This window comes from Panicum virgatum, chromosome 8K (genome assembly GCF_016808335.1).
Source record: "Panicum virgatum strain AP13 chromosome 8K, P.virgatum_v5, whole genome shotgun sequence".
In the NCBI taxonomy this organism is placed as follows: Eukaryota; Viridiplantae; Streptophyta; class Magnoliopsida; order Poales; family Poaceae; genus Panicum; species Panicum virgatum.
In genome coordinates, this window is record NC_053143.1 from 40032409 (window position 1) to 40046492 (window position 14084).

A 14084-nucleotide genomic window follows, 5' to 3' on the forward strand; every position below is an offset into this window, starting at 1 on the left:
TCTATGTTGAGCAACTTTAGGTTCAAATGTGTTTTGGTGTTCAAATTGTACGTATAATGTTGGTCATGTAGAAGTAACGGATTGAATGGGTTGTGGTTTGATTTTATTAAAATTTGAGGGTTTTTCTGAGAAAAATCCTGAGAGATGACCAAGACGGCGGGTTGATTGTATGAAAAGTTAAGATTTTCTATGCAAATGTACCTCAATCTGGTCGGTTGGACTATGAGTTGATTTCCAGAAAAGTTGAGGATTTTTTCAAAAAAATGCTTGAGAGGGGGAGCCAGACCACGGGTTGATTTCTATAAGGTCTGAGAATTTTTTTTACAATGGGCCTGATTGGTTGGCTGGTTTTACCGCAGCCAGGCTCTCGGGATGCGACTTCTTCATGATTGGTTAGCTGGAGCAGCACCATAGCCTGCTTCCCACGCTGCAAAGTGCGCCTCCGAGCCAGGCTCCGTGAATGTGGCAAAAATGGGCGTTTCTAGCGGGCCTGGCTCGCCGCATGCCTAGACGTGTGCGTTGCTGCACCAAAACAGAGATGAGCGGTGCAGCTAGTAGGCCAACCAATCGATTTCCCTGCACATCCTACTAGCATGCAAACGAGCAACCAATCACCATGAGGTCGCATGCGTTGAGCCTGGCTCCACTCGGATGAGAACCAATCAAGCCCAAAATGATCAGAAAACTCAAGATTTGGACCGTACGCTGGCCGATCCGACGGCCGGGAATTGCCGGCAATGTGGCCACTCTATCTGGCCTTCTTTTGGTGCAGAAATCATATATAGAAATATGCCCAATTACTAAGAAATTGTAAATTTTCCCAAATATGTTTGAGCTCGTGTTTCATTGGAAAGGAACAGAATTACACATGGGCACCATCGAGAGACCTCTTGAAGTTTAGGTTTAAATTCCATGCAACCTTAATGAGAAGTTTCATGGATATTAAATTTGTTCCATACCACATCATCGAAACTGCTGACTTGACGAGGTCATTGTGAGGAGAGAGAGAGAGGAGTTTCTTCCCCATAACATCTAGCAGGCATAATTACCAAGTCTTCGATTTTTATAATAGTACAATAAAAGTGCACATTGAGACTAACTCAGGACATCAAATAGAAGGTGGCATATCACGCAATACAAACAAAAGCCTACCCACCAAGAAAACTGAAACCCTACAACTACAAAGCCGAGGAGATACACCATGACTACCTGCTATGCATGCCAAAAGACGACCGGAAACAACATCACCCCATAACTAATACCCTGCAAAAGAAGTTGAGAACACACAAGAAACCACCACGATCATCACATGTTCTCTCGATCATCATATATGCATTATGAGTATCTGAGTTGTGCAATCGAAACAAAAGTAACCTTTATTCCATGGAAGATGAGATTTTCTCTTATATATACTCCCTCCGTCCAAAATGTAGGTCGTTTTGACTTTTCTAGATTCATAGTGTTTACTATGCACCTAGATATAACATATGTCTAGGTACATAGCAAGATATATGAACCTAGAAAAGTCAAAACGACCTACATTTTAGAACCAAGGGAGTAGGGTACAAATATTTCACACCATCACACTTGCACGCTCACATGCCCACAACTAACAACAACAACACAATAACAACAACTGCTTACAGTTTATTATGCAAACGATTAATTGCCTTGTACGTGCTTTGCTCAACTAATCGTACTGTTGCCTGACAGCTATAGGCAAGAGTCCAGCTATGCTAGCGCCCAGCGGCTGCATTCTTAGTGAGGCCCCAGCAGTGCAGTGCCTTGCCGGTGACGTCAAAGAAGGCGAGGTGGGCCTCCGTCTTGCTCAGCCGCATCGACATGAAGCCCTGCCCGTCGTAGAGGAACTCCACCTTGTCGGGGGTGGCCTTGAACTTGCCAGCCCATGCCTTGGACCCGCCGCCACTCGTCAGGAACTCAAGATGGCTGCAATTTTTTTTGGTTCACAACATAAAAATCAATGCAAGAAAACTTCGAGAGTTCAGCTGCTTGATCCATGTCGATCTCCTGATCATGTGTACTGCTCGATGTACCCTCACCTGTCTCTGCTGCTGATGCGCTGCAGGCAATGGTCATGGCCGTTCACGTACATGTCGACGCCGTGGGCCTGCGTTTTGTTTCAATGGTGAAGCAAATGATGATCAGTTTCAGAGTTGATGCTAGTTACTGGAACACTAATACTATAAAATTGTCTAGATTGAATGCCGATAACATAAAAAAAAAAAAGATGCATGATAGATGACAATGCCTTGAGGACCGGGAGAAGCAGCTCCTCGAGCTCAGTGTTGTTCCCGTGGCCGCAGCCGCTGCTGATGGGGTGGTGGCCGACGACGATCTTCCAGGCGGCCTTGGACTCCGTCAGCGCGTACCCCAGATCCTGGCAAAGAGCCACGTCGTCATACGTTGCAGTGGATCAAGCTGATTTCCCCCACGGTCATAATGGGTGGTTTTTGATAATAATATACCTTGAGTTGGTTTGTGATGTAGGTGTCGCGAGGAGAAACCCCTCTCCAATCAAACTTGGTCTTGTTCCAGTAATGGAGGATGAATGGCGTCGTGTCGATGAGGAAGAAATCCGCAATTCCTTCGTTGAGAGAAAAAAAAATTGTATTAGAAAAAGAGTAGATTATCCATCTTTCCTTTTATAAAGTTGTGATGATAGTAGAAGATTTTTGACTAATAGGCAACTATCATCATGGTTGGTCCTGATTACTTCATTTGATTACCTGAGTTGACGATGAACGACTTTGCAATGGCGGTGTACCTGCTGTCCACGTTGCGAATGGCGGGGTCCAGCTGCGCGAGCGGGTTGCCAGTGTAGTCATGGTTGCCAAGGACTGCATCCATGTCACAGGAACAGAATCAGCTGCTTCTTCATAATAATCCAGTTCTTAGCAGCGTGCGTTTGTGTAGGAGTATGTAGTTACCGAGGTACCAAGGCTTCTGGAGGCTCTTGGCGGTGTAGATGTTGGAGAAGGACTCCTTGAAGAGCGGGTCGCTGGTGTTGGCGATGCCGTCGTCGTAGATGTTGTCGCCGGTGGAGATGACGAAGTCGATGTCCATCTTCTGCCCCACCACTCCCATCTACAGCAGGCACACACACGGTAGATCGGCTTCGATCAGGAAGGGTTTGAACAGGCACAGCGCATATAACCACTCTATAGCCATCTGATCTTGGCACTGCGGTGGATATTAGGTAATAGCTTACTTGAAGTTCAATGATCTAAACACATAATAATTTATACGTATTCGACGAATCCTCCATTTACTTCTCCATTTTCTTTGAAGAAAGCATATACTATATCTTTTTTTTTCTCCACCGGAGTTTCGGGGGAAAATGTTTTTTTTCTTACGTCCTCGGAAGGTATTAATAGGATTTACCATAGTATTAGGGGAACACAATATAAATGCATGGATTCAGTCTGTTTAGATCCTGAAATTAAAAAGAATTAGTGTGCACCAGCTAATGTTTGACGGCACATTGTGTGCTGCCGTACGTGTTGCTTGTTAGTTGGATGACAATAACTGAGCTTATTTGCATCTGTCTTAGGTCACAACAACTGCTTCAACAGAAGAACAGTGCTCGATCGTACCAAGTAGATAAGGAGCTAGCTAGGACACGATCTATCCACTTTCGGCTACTTATGAACGTAGAGCCATGACCACTACCCAGTACCCTGCATGCATGGCAAGAACCCCATTCGGGGACCATGCATGTGCAATAAAACTAATAGTAATTATCACTTGATGATTAGTATATGCAAAGCTATAGGAAATAAGCACCACCGGGGAATCATTGACTTGTAAAATTGTGGCATATTCAACGCAAGCGATATATAGGTGATATGGGGTTAGTGCACAGATCCAGGATAACTCAGGGCCACTGGGTGGCTGGACGGAGTAGATATAGGCTATGTTTGTTTCCGATTATAATCAGCTTATCAGTGGAAATAAGCGATCATCTCACCAAACGTCTCGCTTATTTTCGCTTATGTGGTAACCCGCTTCAAAGATGATCACCATAACTCAATATAATCTACTGCAACTATTCCATCGGAAAACTACTTCATCGAGTATATATATCTAAAGTTTTATATAAATTGGTAACATAAAATTTAGCATTGCTGAATTATACTTTCGTAAAAGATATTTTTAAATTTAACATAATATATTTGTAGATAATGCCAATCAAGTTGTGTAGCCGAGTAATTACAAGAGAGAAAAGGAGGAGAGAGAAAAGCTATCTCTTACCTACGAGATAGTCTTATACACACACTTCTTGTGTAGCTGATGCATAACCCCCTCGAGCTAGCTAAAAGTTAAACTATTGTAAGGGTTGCCTCTTAAACCATATCTAAGATTTAATATAGAGGTGTCATGTAGACACTAGAGCTAGCAACGAGTCAACTGTTGAAGGAGGTATCCCTATACCAAGAAAAAAACAATGACTTTGCAAAACAGAAGACAACCCATACATATACTTTTTTATACCGTGTTTTACTTTTGTCAGTTCTCAGCATAGAACTTTGACCATTGTTACCTTCGTGGTTCGTGTTTTACTTTTAACGTCAACGTGTCCTTATTTTTTCGAAAGCAAAACGAGCGAGACGTACCCACACAGGGACTTGTTTAATTTACGCCTGGTTTTACTTTTACCTGCTGGGCGACCAAGGTCTGGTTGAACTGCCCACGCCGGCCCCAGTCGCCGACGGCGAGGACGGCCAGCGTCCCGCCGGCCTTGGGCGGGTGCTCCACCCGCGGCAGCGTGGCACTCGCCGGCGCCGCCGCCTCGAGAAGCAGCCCCGCCACCGCGGTCACGACACCGACGAGCAGAAGGCCAACCGGAGCCATCTCACTGGAGTCTCGAAGCTATCTAGCTAGCTCGCTCGAGTGTGTGTGTCCAACAGTGACGAGTTCCCAAGCATTTATAGGCTCGTTGGGGGCGAGACCAATAACTCTAGGGGGGGCTCAGCTTGTCAGTCGGTGTGTGGGCGGCTGCAAGTGGGCCCGGGGCGTTCGTCGGCGGCTTAACCGTGTGATGGGAATGGGATGGGATGGATGGCTGCTGGCTGGTGAGCGTAGTACGTGGTCGTTGTACCACGTGTACTGTTCGCGGCATTCATGGACGGTTGGTGTGCACCGGTCGAAAAACGGATGAGCAAGGTTATGTTGATAGGGATTAAGAGGGTGAGGATCATCATTTTTCCTTGCGATTAACGTCGATGATGCGGTGAGGGCCCTGTTATCGTCGTCTTTAGTGCGATGGGGATAGATGTGTGCAAGGGATTGGAAGGAATTGTTTTTGAGAGAGAGTGCATTGCCATCTAAAGTGAATGTAATGTGGCAACTATTGATAGTGTAGAAGGTTGTTCAAGTGACCATGTTATAATTCTGGCCTTACTTGCATATTTTGGAAGGTTATTGTTCAAGTTGTATTCTTTTAGGTAAAATAGAAGTTTGGCTGATCTTAAAAAGTTTACATGAAGATGATACAATCGAACCTGGACCACTCTAGCCAGCCTTTGCTCTAGCCAGCAAGGGGATTTTTTAACCTCAGTCGTAAATTTGCTCCTACGGAGAGTCTAACCTAAGATTTGAGTAGTGCTAGAGCCATGTAATGAATTCAGATAGAGGCATGTTCGCAAGATTTGGCCCTTTAGAAAATCGAATTAGATCATGGTTGGCTCTAACACAATGTACACCAATAAATGGTTAAGGATCGTTGTGCAAGCTTAATACATTGCCCTAGTGCAATAGTTGCATATTAGATACAGTAACCGACAACTCAACTCATATTTTGTGAAAGAAGTGTTATATCCTATGGATCGTCTAGGAGTAGATCAAGCGGGTTAGAACCTTGATTGAGACGAAAAACCTTGACATACTTGCCTCTGTTTGCCGATTTCCATGGCCTCGCCGTGGAGGTCTGAGTACGTCGGGTAGTGGAAGTAGTGGCGGTGACGTCGCGGTGGTGACGGCTCTCTAGCGATGGCGTGGTGGCACTTCCCGATGCTGTCAGCCCTCCCTCTCGATCAGTCTAGGGTTTGAAGTGGGAACCGTGGCGGCAGCAACGAACCTCATACCCTTAGCTGCCAGTCCCCACCTCCTCTTTATAGGGCTGCGCGACGGGGGCCCACCAACCTCTTCTTGGGCTGGGCGCCCCTGATCAGGGCGCGAGTCAAGGGCCCAAACATGACCGTTGGGCTAAGTCTGGTGGAGATCAACCTAACATTCTCCCCCTTGATCTCCTCTTATACTTTCAACTTTATATCTTTTACTTCTTTTCATATTTCATCACAGATTAATGCATAGAGCAGTTTCATCGTCACGGTCGGTTGCCAATAGATTCAACAGCTACAATACATGTCTTTGTTCTGAAATAGATACTTTAACTTTGGGGCCCTTTATTGTCCGGAAAATATAGGCTATACCATAAACCCATGTCGACTGTGTGTTCTCTGTACACACTGGGCGGCAAGCCTTTAATAAGTGGATCCACAAACACATGTCTGTCATTCTTTTACTCAATGCATTTCAACATTATTCAGGACTTTCTCCTTCACAACGTATAACTTTGTGTCAATGTGTTTGGCACCACACTTGACTCGTTGTCATAGGAGCAAACTACTTAAATGGTTATTGCTGTTGTCAACCATTATCAAACTCCGGGTTCAGGTTCCCTTAACCATTTTGCCTGTCCCTCGGCCTCGTATCATGCTATACCATGTCTTTGCATTGATGTTAATTGTTTGATTTTGGAGATTTTCCACACAAAAACTCCAAGTGTGAAAGTTAGCGACAATTGTGGATTTCGCTATATATTTCACAAGCTCTACTTTTGTACTCACAACCCTTTGAGAGTACTTGATCTTTCCAACTTAGCATGAGGCCGACATTCTTAATTTTATTCCAGTGATCTATATCTGGATTGAACTTTTGCCAAAATAACCCGGATAAACAAAGTATGTCAGGGTAAGTTCTTTACTTGCGCGCCTATAAAGCTTCCAACAGCTGAAGCATTTGGAACTATTTCCATTTCACATTGGTTCCTGGAACACTAAGGTTCCCAAAACTATTACCCTTGACGATAGGAACAGGCATATGTTTACTCATTCGCACACTTCATTTCTTTAGAAGCTTTCCTGAGTATGCCTTTGCAATAACCATAATACCCCTTTCTTTTATCTCGATGAGTCTCAATTCGTAAAATGAAAAATTCATCACCGAGATCAAAACTTGAGGACAAGAATTCTTTAGCTATAACAATATTTTAACACCACCACTAGAAAGCAGGATGTTATCTTCATTTAAGATGTGGAAATCAGATTTCCCATTATTTGACTTTTCTATTGTCCTCTTCAATTTCTTTTAAAACCCAAGTTTTCTTACTATCTCATGAACTTTAGATATTACTGTCTCATGGCTTACTTCAATCCATAGATGGATTTACTATTGTGGTAAATCGTATGTTCTTTCTTCTCTTTGACTAAAACTTTTGTCACAAATTTTGCTTTATATCTTTCAACATTCCCTCTGGAGTCACATTGTGTTTGTATGATGTCTCTTTCAGGAATCACTTCTTTTTCCATGACCTTAACCCATGGAATTCTCGTAACTCTTCAAATAGGGTGGAATCAACATCCATGTGATTTTCTTTACTTTGTATGGGGCTGCTGTTGCTCCTTTTTGCCAAATGGCTATGGACTAAATAGTCTCTTGCATAACAAGACCCTTCTTTATATTATTTATCTTCTTTAACTAACAACAGGTGTTGTATACAACATCAACAAGTATGAGAAACTTATTGCTCCTGAATCATCGAAGACTTCTCTTCAAGGCTTAGGTCTCTACATACCATGCTCCCCCAGACTATTCCATCTTCTGTAACCCCAGACTATTCCATCTTCTGTAAAGATGGCATATCAGTAAATCTCTTGTTTGGGTTCCATCTGTTAAAGACTTTATATATCCTCTGAAGCACTGTCTTACTATCTTTGAGGGTTATCCAGTATGAATACTGAAATTTAGCTATTTCTTTATATAGGGGTATCAGTATAGTGACCGTTGTACTCCCCCTGACGGTCACATTCATTCTTTAATAGATCATCTCTTGCTTTCAATGCACATTACAGGGGAGTATCTGCATTAAATGTCTCATATTTCTCCCCCTCGAAATGTGGCTTGAACTTTTCTGCCACAATTTCGAAAACTATTTACAACTTTTGTGAATGAGGAAACTTTAATTACTTACTTCATCCACATGATTATGTCATGCAGAACAAAGTAATTATTAGTTCGTATGGGAGTACTTTTTACTCATTTCACTTTAAGAACTCAACAGAGTCCTTTATTTCATATGACAGTTCTTTTTCCTCGTTTCACTTTAAGACCTTTTGCAAGTCACGCTCGCATATCACTCTTTTCTTGAGGTTCGTATGTAACTTTTCATTCTTTTTAAACTCATTGAGTGCTTAATCACTGTGACAAAATAGAAGTGCCCAATCATTTCTAGAATAGCAAAGCTACTCCTAACTTTTCTTCCAGTATGAGATAAACCAGCACATGAGTCATCACAACTTTCTCCTGCCATACAGGATTGGCACTATGCCAACTTTACCCCGTCATGCGGGTATTATTTCAATTTTTTTTAGACATAAATGTCAGAATTGGCTCATATCAAATTCAGAAATAAATCTGAATATTCCATGACACACATGCTTAACTCGACGTTGGTCAAATTAAACATGTATGACTTATCACAATTTTGAATGAACTCAAAATGAATTCTTCTTGATCGAGAGAACATAAGAGAATTTCTTGAACTAAGCTCTTATTGCTCTATCTTCTTTTCTTGGATCAATATCCACGAGTACTTTTCTTTTCAAGACATTCTTTAAAGAGAATACACTTTCTCTTGTGATGACCTTCTTTCTTTATGAGTCGCAAGTACTCCGTTCATTTTCTTTTGTCCCTTCAAGGACTACATGCAAATCTTTGTCTGAACAGACAACAATTAAAACTTTAAGTTCTATTCTATATCACCGTTGGGCAGAAATAGAATAATCTTTTACATTAATTCCATATCACCGTTGGGCAGAAACGGAATTAACGTATGAAAAACTCAATAAACTTTAAAACCATATATTTGCTACTCAGAATTAAATTCTCCCGTTGGTTCGAATTTAATTAGAGGATAATCAACTTTATTGCAGCGAAAACTAGAAAAAATACATTTCTCTAGTTTAAGAGCAATTCTTTATCTACTCTCTGAAAAAAATCACTATGATGCAACATTTACCATGGACTTTAAACTTTAAGCTATAACTCATAAAAATTATAATATTGTTATCATCAACGTTGGTCAGAAAATAACAATACTATAATTAACTTTAGATTTGTCTCCTTTGAGAATTATCTTTATAATTTCAATGATGCTCAACTTTGAGACTTCAAATGGCATAAAAATGCCAAAACTCAACTTTGACTTTAAACAACGGAAGCTTTTCTATCTTTTATGGCAGCGGAAAACTTTTCTTTCTTTTCTGAAACAATATTTTGTACTCATTTTCTCTCTAAACAATTTATCTCGTTGGTTCAAAATTGAATAGAGATAAGACTATACAAAACTTACTCAAAGTAAGCTCTTTAAGCATGCTCTAAAAAATAATTCTCCCGTTGGTTTGAATTAAAATTAAGAGCAATAACTTTTAAACTTTACAGCGGAAACAGATAAAATTTCTACATTCAGAAATATTATTGTACACTTTAATTCTCTGAACAATATACACATTTATGCAATATTGAATAGAGAACAAAATTCTAATCAAAATCATTAACATATCAGTCAAAATGCTTCTGAAAAAAAAATAGAAAAACCCTTAAAACTTTCTTTACTGTGCTAGAGGTCCGGCCAGTAAACCAGCCCATGGCCTGCTCGCGCGCGGCGCTTCCCCGCGCCCAGGCCGCAAACCTGGGCCTGGGCCGGAATTTGAGCCCGCAGAGAGCCCTCCTTGGGCTGTATCTAGACCTCGAGCCGGCAGATGCTGATGGCCGTCGGATGTGATCCGACGGCGGTCCGGCTTTTGCGCTCGAACAAAACCGACGCGCGCGCGGCCTCCCCTGAACCCTAATTCCATTTCCCCTCCTCCCATTTCTCTCTCACACGAGCAGCGTCGGCCCCTGAGCAAAGTCGATGTCGACGGACATGGCGGCCGGGGAGGAGCGGCCGGTGGTGCCGCCGCGGCTTCCTCGCCGGCGCGCGCGCTCGCCGGAGGGTGAGCGCGCCACCGTCGAGTGAGCCATGGGTGGCGCCCTTTCTTTGCGTGGGCCGCGGGCGCACGCCTCCGGCATCCTGGCGGCGGCGAGCGGCAACTCGGCTCTGTGCCAGGCCGGTGAGGGTGCGACCCTGCACGGCCGGCGAAGGGTATGAAGGAAACGCAGGTAGGTCCCGCGAACCTCAAACCCTAGGGTTAGGGTTCACTGTTTGCTTTTCTTTTTCGATTCGAAGATCGATTTTGTTTTCGCTCCCCTTCTTCCCTAGCCTCGCACGGAGCATGAACCGAGGGCCGCCCATGGCGTCCAGGGAGAGATGGTGGCACCGCCGCCGGTCCCTTCGCCGGCGCGCGTGCTCGCCCTTGGCTGAGCACGCCTCCGTCGAGCGGACTGGGCGACAGTGCCCTTGCCCCCAAGTCCGGGAGCGCCTTGCCCGGCGGCTCTGCTTGGCAGCAATGGTGACGGCAGAGGTAAGTCCCGCCGGCCCTTTTCTGTTTATGGTGAGGGTTTCACAACTTCGATTCAATTCGAATCAGCTCTTTATTCCTTTTTCCGATTGGAGATCGGAATGATGTTGTCTTTCGAATCCACTCAAACCCTTTGTCGATCTGAGATCGATGTTTTGCCCTCTGTTTCTTTCGATTCGTGAACGAATCTTCTTTCGTACACTCGATCTACTCTCTAGATTGGCTCTGGTACCATTGTTATATCCTATGGATCGTCTAGGAGTAGATCAAGCGGGTTAGAACCTTGATTGAGACGAAAAACCTTGACATACTTGCCTCTATTTGCCGATTTCCATGGCCTCGCCGTGGAGGTCTGAGTACGTCGGGTAGTGGAAGCAGTGGCGGTGACGTCGCGGTGGTGACGGCTCTCTAGCGATGGCGTGGTGGCACTTCCCGATGCTGTCAGCCCTCCCTCTCGATCAGTCTAGGGTTTGAAGTGGGAACCGTGGCGGCAGCAACGAACCTCATACCCTTAGCTGCCAGTCCCCACCTCCTCTTTATAGGGCTGCGCGACGGGGGCCCACCAACCTCTTCTTGGGCTGGGCGCCCCTGATCAGGGCGCGAGTCAAGGGCCCAAACATGACCGTTGGGCCAAGTCTGGTGGAGATCAACCTAACAAGAAGTTTGAGTAAATTGGTTTCTTGGCCCTTCAAAAAGTTGGGTTTAGATCCTTGGCCCTCTTTCATTCCAACTTTGGTATGTAGCCTTAAAATGAAATTGGGTTTGGTATATGGCCCTTCCCGTTAGATTTGTAGGCTTACGTCCAGTCCAACCGTTAGCCCTTGGTCTCAGCTCAGGGGCAAAAGACCATTCTGCCCTACTCAGCTTATCCTTTGTTTCGGCCAGTCCCCCGAGCCCTGACCTTCTCGTCACATCTTCCTAGTGGTGGCGGCCTCTTCCTGGCGGCCTCTTCCTGGCGGCGGCGACCTCTGGAGCATGGACCGGCCACAAGATCCAGCCCTCCCCCGTGGCAGCCAGGGCCCTACGGGCTAGGGGTCTTCCGCCGGGCAAGGGGTGGCGCAGATCCAGGTCGGCTCCCACCGCGGGTCTGGCCGCAGGAATGGCCGCAGTCGGCGCCCAGCGAGGGGCCACAGGGATAGGCGGTGGCAGCAACGTGATGGGGACTGCGTCCAATAAGGGCGTCGGCGGCCGTGCTGGCAAGAAGAGCGCGGGTGAGGGCGCACAGGCCCCAGTGACAGCGCCGGCTCCCGCGCCGGGAAGGTGAGCGCGGGTCTGGGCGCGTGGGACTTGGTTATGTGATCCTATTTGTACTGCATGATGGCTTGACTTGGTTATGTGAACTTATTTGTACTGTATGTGTGCAGGTTTTTTATTTATGACTTAAACCAATCTAAAGTATCATCGTCCTTTTAATTTCAAACCATTGTGTATGTGCACATTTAAATTTAAGTTTTGGATTTGTATGCAATTCAAATGGTCATTGTGGTGTTTTGTGAAAATGCATATATGAAAAATCTGAAATCAGTTTTGTTTCAATGTACTGTGCTGCTGCTGTGGTGCTCCATTTACCCATAGGGGTAAAATGGTCATTTTAGATTGATTTTGGCACCGTTACCATGCCAATACAACGGAAGGGTCATATACCAAAGTTCGAATGAAAGAAGGCCAAGGATCTAAACCCAACTTTTTAGAGGGCCAAGAAACCAATTTACTCAAGAAGTTTATGGCTTAAAGATTATATCTAGCTTTGTAAAAAAATGCGTCAGAGCACAGCATTCTTAGATTAAATTAAGCATTACACAACAGATATATCGATTGTGACACCTGGCCTAATTTGGATGTGGTCTGGTAGTGGCTCATGAGTGTTGCATGAATATATTTAGTATCACATTGCTAGTTGAGCAAGGGTGGATCCAACTTATAAGTCTTTATGCTCTAGCCATAGCACTTTCGAGTTGATCCTTTTACACGAAACGAGAACAAAAATGTAAGTATGATGCTATGTGTATGCGAGCCCGCCCCTCGGAAGGGCTGGGCAGTATGGCTTCCGAGGACGGGGTACGGTGTGTGAGAAGCTAAATGGGAGAATGAAAGTTGAATGTGTGTATTCCAAATGGAGCCCCTCTCCTCATATTTATATGCCTCCTAGAGGTGGTGCTCGACCGGCAGATGCCCACAACCAACTTGGGGAAGCAACCAGGAGACGACACATGCAAGCAAATCAAGAGGGGAGGCAAGGTCGGTTTGGCCAAACTAACAGTTCGGCCGACCCCCTGCAGGCCCCACTCTCAACCACCTTCCGCCTTCTTCTGTTTTAGAGAGGAATTAAGATGATCAATAAGAACTTTTGCAAGGGGGCAGTCTTTGAGGTCTCGAATGGGAAAATGGTGACATTTTGGGAAGACATTTGGATTAATGAAACACTCTTATGCGTTGCATTTCTTAGGCTCTGCGCTTGCTGCAGCAACAAAGATATTATGGTCAATCAATGCTTTTATACAGGGTGAAATCCCTAAGAAAATGCTCGTACAAATACTAAATCTCTCTATTCTCCCTCATTCTAAGAAAATCAAAATTTTCTTTAGGTACAATGTATAAAATATAGAACACTAACCATTAGAGAATGGAGAGTGAAGTTACTAACCTTTAAAACACTTGGATGGGTGGAAATCTCAAAAAAAATTTGAGAATTTGGGCAGCACCTCCCCTCTAATGTGCCATGGGTGGAGAAGAAGCAACTCTGGGTTGGAAATGGTGGCTGTCAGCACTACTGAAAATCGATGCTTCGGTGACAAACGGAATTCGTCACTGTAGAGACCAAGTACTTCATAAAGGCAGTTAAGTGACGAATTTTGCTATGTCATAGAAGCCGCATCAAGTTAGTCCACCATGATGGAAGGCTCATAAATGTAACCAAATTATTTTTTCCTGTGACGAAGGAACTTTCATCACCAAACCGTTTTTCTTTTTGCGACGCGCCGCAAAAACGTCACTAGACGTTCAAATCCACATGTCCTCGTCCACGTTGGCAGGTAACGTGGCTCGCAGTCAATGCCGTTAGGTGCTGTGCTGGCAGCACGTTTCGCCGATGGACAGACACGCGGCGGGCTAACAGAAGGCCACGTGTCAACTGGTCAGGAGCCTCCAGGTTCGGCCATGTTCGCTTTCCTGCTTGTCCACTTTGTCACTTTCGTGTTGGGTCACATGTCACCTCAAGATTCTAACACGTGTTGCCTGCTTACTTGCCCATGTGGCACTACCCTATACTGCCACATGTCACTGCCAGGTTGTGACATGTGGTGTCTGCTTACTTATCCACGTGCC

General features: G+C 44.6%; 1 protein-coding gene across 1 annotated transcript; it reads right to left on the bottom strand.

The window, feature by feature from the left end:
• Positions 1–1358: 1358 nt before the first annotated feature.
• LOC120644645 (purple acid phosphatase 4-like) lies at positions 1359–4919 on the bottom strand. Its single transcript, XM_039921323.1, has 7 exons — positions 4678–4919; positions 2949–3105; positions 2748–2858; positions 2487–2605; positions 2270–2398; positions 2061–2128; positions 1359–1947 (listed from the first exon to the last, which is right to left on the bottom strand). The coding sequence occupies exons 1-7, from the start codon at positions 4870–4872 to the stop codon at positions 1737–1739; spliced, it is 990 nt and encodes a 329-aa protein (XP_039777257.1). The 5' UTR covers positions 4873–4919; the 3' UTR covers positions 1359–1736.
• Between the last annotated feature and the right edge of the window lie 9165 nt (positions 4920–14084).

Coding starts and splice junctions, on each gene's coding strand:
- LOC120644645 (XM_039921323.1), bottom strand. CDS start 4,872: ATGGCTCCGGTTGGCCTTCTGCTCGTCGGTGTCGTGACCGCGGTGGCG. Junction 2,606..2,747: donor GTCGTTCATCGTCAACTCAG/GTAATCAAATGA, acceptor CTCTCAACGAAG/GAATTGCGGATTTCTTCCTC. Junction 2,129..2,269: donor TGCTTCTCCCGGTCCTCAAG/GCATTGTCATCT, acceptor AACAAAACGCAG/GCCCACGGCGTCGACATGTA.